At 36.4% G+C, this 6,976-nt stretch overlaps 1 protein-coding gene across 1 annotated transcript in view; it reads left to right on the top strand.

The window, feature by feature from the left end:
• Positions 1-6,383, top strand: part of PTPN13 (protein tyrosine phosphatase non-receptor type 13) — a 192,920-nt gene extending 186,537 nt beyond the window's left edge. Inside the window, exons 44-46 of the mRNA XM_023725318.1 lie at positions 2,923-3,138; positions 4,206-4,268; positions 6,276-6,383. Of these exons, the coding sequence (XP_023581086.1) occupies positions 2,923-3,138; positions 4,206-4,268; positions 6,276-6,371 (375 nt within the window). The 3' untranslated portion in view covers positions 6,372-6,383. The remainder of the gene's footprint in view (positions 1-2,922; positions 3,139-4,205; positions 4,269-6,275) is intronic.
• The last annotated feature ends 593 nt before the right edge of the window (positions 6,384-6,976 follow it).

The raw sequence follows: 6,976 nt of genomic DNA, 5'->3' as shown, positions 1-6,976 counted from the left end.
AAGCCATAAATTCCAAATGAGTGGATTTGTTTCCATGAGCCAAATGACTGGTTTGAACTAAGAGATAAAAGAAGTCAAGTAGTAGAAGGGCAATTGTTGGAGGATTTTGAAACTTAACAATGAAGAGTTTCAATTTTGTAATCACAATAATTACCAGTTAAATGTATAAATATTTGCAATAGAAATGACTTCTAATGTATGCTGTTGCTATTGTTAGTTACTGTCAAGTTAATTCCAGCAAATATGTACAAATTTATTTTCTTGGATAAACCATTAACTATATAATATCAGTAAAAGATGGCTTATATGTACTTTTCACCGGGGCAGCCTGGATTGAAAAATTATATTTTGACTACAGTTAGACATAGACAAAGGCTTGTGTGCCTGGAGAATAAAGTGAGCTACCTTTTTGTGTTCTATAAAAAGATTTTTTGGCATTATCATTCAGTACTGTTATTATTGTCGTCATCGTTAAGATAGAGAAGAAGTAGCACAGTTTTTGTTTTTCTAGTTACTTATTAAGTTCTAAATGTATTTATGAATTTTAATTTCTCCAACCAAATCTATATGTAAATAATAAATATCAAATTCCATGTGTCAGAAGCTGACATCTTAGATATACTCGTAACATAAATGAAAAGAGTAAATATAAAATAATGTAACTGCACTACAATTGAAAACATACCTCTGTCAAAATGTGTTTGTGATCTCATCTATGGTTAAGAGTAATTCTTCATGATCTTTGACTTGAGCTATTTATAATACTCTTATTTAGAAATGCATGATATAGATGACTCTTTTTTATGGTGGGAAATTCACAGATGATGCTACAAGAGTGCCTCTTGGAGACGAAGGTGGATATATCAACGCGAGCTTCATTAAAATCCCAGTAGGGAAAGAAGAATTTGTTTACATTGCCTGCCAGGGACCTCTCCCAACAACTGTTGGAGATTTCTGGCAGATGATTTGGGAACAGAAATCCACAGTGATAGCCATGATGACCCAGGAAGTAGAAGGAGAAAAAATCAAATGTCAGCGCTATTGGCCTAACATCCCCGGCAAAACGACAATGGTCAGTGACAGGCTTCGGCTGGCTTTTGTGAGAATGCAGCAGCTGAAGGGCTTTGTCGTGAGGGCAATGACCCTAGAAGATATTCAGGTAAGTGAATTAAATCTTTGTTTACTAAGGCTTATCTCCCAGCTAGAATCCAGGCCTGGACTCTTCGCATGATTTCATCAGTGTATTTCTAGATAAAAGCCATTGACTTCTTGGTTCCCATTTCATTGAAAGTAATGTCACTATTCTTTTTTACCTAGTATAAATTTGAAATGTAACCCCCTCCCCTCATGATTCTGCTCAAAGGTTTCCTCCAGTATATACTACATTAAAATGAAAATGAAACGTTTAATGGGATCATCCATCATCCTCTACTTGGTGATAGTACAGAATGGCTCAGAAGCTACTGCTAAAAACTTGCTTAAGGTCAAACCTCTAAGAGGACTCAGTAAAACTGTTTAAAGAGATTTCTAAGTAGAAGATATTTCTTCATAAGGGTAGCTTAACATCATATTTGGGAATACATGGACAAGTGTAGCATAAACAGTTGTTATTCATACAGGTCCTGCTGCAGTCACCTAACCACTAAATATATTTACTTTGAATTAGATGAGTGGGCATACCTTAAATAAAGCCGTTACTGTTTCCTCACCTCCAAACCCCCTCATTCAGTAACCCTTCCTTCAGTAATTCCACCTGGGTGTAAGTAATGTGTTTCCTATAGCTTAAGGAAACAAAAAGAGTGATTTTACTTCCATAAAAACAAGGTATATTGACTTAATTCTATTGGAGTCATGCTTTTTGATAGTGATTTTACTAAGAATAAAGATTGTACCTCCTTATTCATTTACACCAGCCTACTCATTACTTGGACCCCTGGCGGCGCAGTGGTTAAGAGCTCGGCTGCTACCCAAAAGGTCAGCAGTTTGAATCCACCAGCCACTCCTTGAAATCCCTATGGGGCAGTTCTGCTCTATCCTGTAGGGTCATTATGAGTCAGAATCAACTCGAAGGCAACAGGTTTGGTTTGGTTTTTACTCATTATATAGGCCAGCACAATTGTTCGGTCTTCCTCAAATGATTTATTCATTTAATCACATGTTCACAGAATTCAGGCCCTGTTATAGGCTCGAGGGATACAGCAGTTAACAACACAAACAAAATGATACAAAATCCCTGACCTCATGAAGCTTCCTTTCAAATGAGGAGATACTGCCATGGATAAGTGCCGTGAAAATAATAAAGCAGTGAAGGGCAATTGGTTAGGGAAGCATGAGAGGTGTGCTGTAATTTTAAACAGGGAATCTGGGAAGGTAGCATTTGGGAAAAAAATCCTAAAGGAGCTGAGGAGTAAGCCAGGGAGGGATATCTGGGGGAAACGTTTCAATCAGAAAGAAAATCAAGTACAAAGGCCCTGAGATTGAAGTGTCCCCAGTGCATTTAAAGGACCACAAAGAGATCATTGTGGCTGGAGTGAAGTGACCACAGAGGAGAGAAGGAGGACTGTCAGGTCTCAGAGGTAACAGGACCAATTCTGTAGGACTTACAGGCCATTACAATGACTCTGACTTGTATTTGGGATAGAATAAGTTTTGAATTGGGGTCACCAAAAAAGATTGTTTTCCATATCAAACTGTTATTTGTTTTCAGAGTTTTCAGAAAGGAGTTTTCACCAGTATTTAAAATGTGGATCTAACAACCTTCTTGGTAAAGGTCCTATATGTGTTGTTTAATGGGGTCTCTTTGTTGCCTGCATTTTCAAAATCAACAAGTCAAAACTGAAAAGGACAAAATAAAATTAAGCGCAAATTGTATGTGAACAATACAGTATGCTTTTACCTACTTATTTTGTTGTGTAATTTCAGACAGGAGAGGTGCGACATATTTCTCACCTGAATTTCACTGCCTGGCCAGACCATGATACACCTTCTCAGCCAGATGACCTACTCACCTTTATCTCTTACATGAGACACATTCATAACTCAGGCCCAATCATCACTCACTGCAGCGCTGGCATCGGACGTTCAGGGACCCTGATATGCATAGATGTGGTTCTAGGGTTAATCAGTCAAGATCTTGAAGTGAGTACGGGACTTAGGCTACACAAGCATTTGACCAAAAATAATGATGGAATCCAATTTTTTAATAATGTGTTGGCATCTTGGGAATTTTGTATTTACCAGTTAGTATGAATGACCTAATTTTCTTACTGTATAGCATTGTATTTATTGAACATTGTTATTTGAAACTGCATAGACCGTAATAAAGAAAAAGTAATACTTCAAATTTATATTTTACTTTTTTTCTAAAAACTATGTACTCAAAAGCCTCTTAACCAGTATTGCATTTTAACCTTTATAGTCTTTATGCATCCATAAAGTCAGTATCGTTATCGTTCTTTTAGAGCTAGAAATATTGAAACACTAAAAAACTATTTTTTAAATGAACAGCTTGTATTATTTTTTCGTTATTGCTACCAGTAGATAGGAAAAGACTTTGTTATACAAATTAATGTTAAATGGTCTATCTCTAAACAATTACTCTCAAAAAAGATTTTTTTTACTATGTAAACAAAACTTAGTATTACTTTTGAACCTAAATTAGTATAAACCCTATGTACAATGCTAGAAATATATGACATATAATTAAAATCATTGTCTGTTAAAGAATTTTAGTTAAAAATAGTTCTATCGAGAAGAAAAAGGAAAAAACGTAGTTCTGTCTTGTACCTCACACTGTTATATCTACTATAGTAATTTAAGTAGTACAAAACCAAATAATATATTTCTCCCTTATTTCAAACTATTAAATATCAGCTAAAATTAAAAGATCAGGACTTTTTTTCTGTAAAGCAAAGTGTAGGAGAATTTTTTTTTTTTAATCATGGTATTATAAATAAATCATATTTCAGAGATAAAAGGATTTCTGTTGAGTTTCAAATAGAATAACCTTTCCTGATTCTTAGAAAAACCATAAATAAGAGTACGAAATGATGGTGAAGTTAATTCACCAACTCATTTTGTCCAGGACAGTTTCCTAAGGCTACTAGTCAGAGAAGGAGGGTGGGGTACAGAATTGTCCACAAGCCCTTTGGGGTTCAAATTTGATTACATTTTTTATGTAATACACATTCTCTTTACTTTGGCAGTTTGACATCTCTGACCTAGTACGCTGCATGAGACTGCAAAGACATGGAATGGTTCAAACTGAGGTGAGTCTTGATTGGTGCCTTCTAATGAGGATTTTATAAAAAGTGTAATGTTTTAAAGGTTTCTATTAAACCATTTTTCTCTTTTTGAAGGGTTTTCATATTAAAGCATAAAATCAAACATTTATTGCAGTAAGGGGCTTTTTTTTTCCTAAGTATGAAGGCTAATTCAGAAAAAAATTAAAATATCTCTAGGCTATCTTCTTAAATATCTTTATTTTTTAAAAATGAGGAAATGTAATATGTGCACTGAATAGATTACAGAGGAAGGTGGCATGTTGAGGGCAGAGATGGAGGGTGGTATGTATTACCATGTAACTAGTGGTATTCCTTCCCCATTTCCAGTCTATAAAAGAGATGCACCCTGAGTGGTGCAGATGGTTTGCACTCAATTACTAACATAAAAGTTGGCAGTTCTAATCCACGTAAAAATTCCCTGAGAGTGAATGGATTCGGCAGCATTGACTGGAAGCAGGAAGGCAGGTGGGAGTTACTTAACTTGGAGAAGGCACTCAGGAGAGTGTGGGGGGGTAGGGGAATCCATTTATCCTCTAATTTGATAATTTTTGTTTCTCTTACCTGAAATCAAACCATAGGTTATGTCACCCAGTGACTAACAGAATTGTGCCCTTTACAAGGACCGTGTTGCTTTGAGTATCTGTCTTCACTGAGTAGTTCTGCTATCCTTTTTGTTTGTGCCTGTTGGAGGGGCAGGGGAATATGGATGGTATTGTCACATATATAAAAATTCACATTTCCCTATCTCTTGAAGAATATAAAACTTTGCTATCTCAAAAATTAGAATTTGCCTATTTTCCCTTCATATATTTTTTATTCTAATTAAGTCTCCTAAATATTAGCTGATTTATAATCCCATTTTTGAAGTAAAGAAAACACATTGATCTATATAAACAGTTCTTTAGACCCAGATAGTTCATTAATTCATTTGTTTGTTCAACAGGTATTTATTGAGCGTCAGCTTTGTGCCAGGCACTCTTCTAGGTGCTTAGAGCACATCAGTGAATACAACAAAGATCCCTAATCTAGGGAACTTACATTTTAGCAGGATGGTGATAAGGAGGCAAATAATAAACACGTTAAATGAGCAGATCCTATAGGATCTTTGAAAGTGACAAGTGCTTTGGAGAAAAGAGTAGGGTACAAGGGATCAGTCACAGCTGGTTGGGGATGCTATTTGAAATAGGGCGGTGCCATTGAGAAAGTAACACTGGAGGAAAGATGTGAAGGAGGGAATCATGAGCTAACTCGGGCAGGAGCCTTTCAGGCAGAGTGGACCAGCTGTGTGGGAGTGTCTTGTGTGCGCTCAAGAATGGTCAAGGCCAGCGTGGCTGGGCTGGAGCTAGGGAGGCTAGGCCAGAGGGAAGGGAGGGCCAAGGTTTGGGGTTTCCTCTAAGTGAGGTGGGAGCCATCGGAGGATTGTGAGCATTGATTGTTGTGATCTGACTCACATTTTAAAGGATACTCTGGCTGTTCTGTTAAAACAAGACCTGATTTGGGGAGAGGGGACAAGGTTAGAAGCAGCAAGCCCAGTTAGATGACAAGCAGCAGTGGCCAAGACTGGGATGGAAGCTGTGGACCCAGTGAGAAGAGAACACTGTGAGAAGTGGGTTTGCTGGTGAATTGTACATGGTGTGAGAGAAGGAGTCAAGGATGAACATGTGGAAAATGTGGAAAGGTTAAAATACAGATGAGCAAAAAGGTCACAGGTATTCCTGCTGCCGAAGAGTGGTTAGTGTTTGAGGAAGTGTTCTTGCAGTGCTTATTCTAGGCATGAGTGCATAGACACGCACGTGCACTGTTTTAATGAAATTCAACTGTAGTTACATTTTGATAACCCTTTGCACAGTTCTGTATCTTCTTACATTCATCATAAAATAAAAATTTTCCATATTTTCAAAACTCAAACATAACTTCCCATAGCAGTGTGACAGAATACAGTATTCACATTATATTATTAAAGTCTTCTCTCCTTTTTTTTTGTTGCTCTAGGATCAATATATTTTCTGCTATCACGTTATCCTTTATGTTCTGACACGTCTTCAAGCTGAAGAAGAGCAGAAAGAGCAGCAGCAGCCTCTGAAATGACATGAAACGAGCAACCTTCTGGAAGCCTTCCCATTTTTCTCCTTAAACCTCCAGAAGACTCTGCCACTCTCTACTTAAAATAAAGATGGCTGAGCGAGTCTACCCAATACCATTATGCTTGTTCTCCTCTTCCAGAGAGGGACAATCTTCGTAACAACAAATAATGTTGAAATGCTGTATTTTTACAGCTACTTTAACCTATGATAATTATTAAGAGTTGTGTAACACTAACTGAACAATTCAGTTTCCTAAACTGCTTTTTGGTTTAGAGATCTGAGGGATAATTAAGGCAGCATTTGATCATAGTAGACATTGTTACGAGTATACTCTGAGTCTATTTTTAATGCACCAATCTTGTTTATAGCAAAATTCTTTTTCAATATTTTAATAGAGTTATTTTATAGGGGATACTTGAAACCAGTATTTAAGCTTTAAGTCACAATAATATTGGCATAGAAAAAAGTAGTAAATGTTTACTGTGTCAATTTCTGACATCTACTATATAGAATTTCCTGTAATATATTTATATACTTTTTCATGAAAATAGAATTATCAGATATCTGTTTGTAACTGATGTATCATCTCACTTTGTAAATAAAAATACA

Source organism: Trichechus manatus, unplaced genomic scaffold, assembly GCF_000243295.1.
Source record: "Trichechus manatus latirostris isolate Lorelei unplaced genomic scaffold, TriManLat1.0 scaffold00296, whole genome shotgun sequence".
Lineage (NCBI taxonomy): Eukaryota > Metazoa > Chordata > Mammalia > Sirenia > Trichechidae > Trichechus > Trichechus manatus.
Note: the sequence above shows the minus strand (reverse complement) of the source record. Positions and strands in the feature narration are given on the sequence as shown.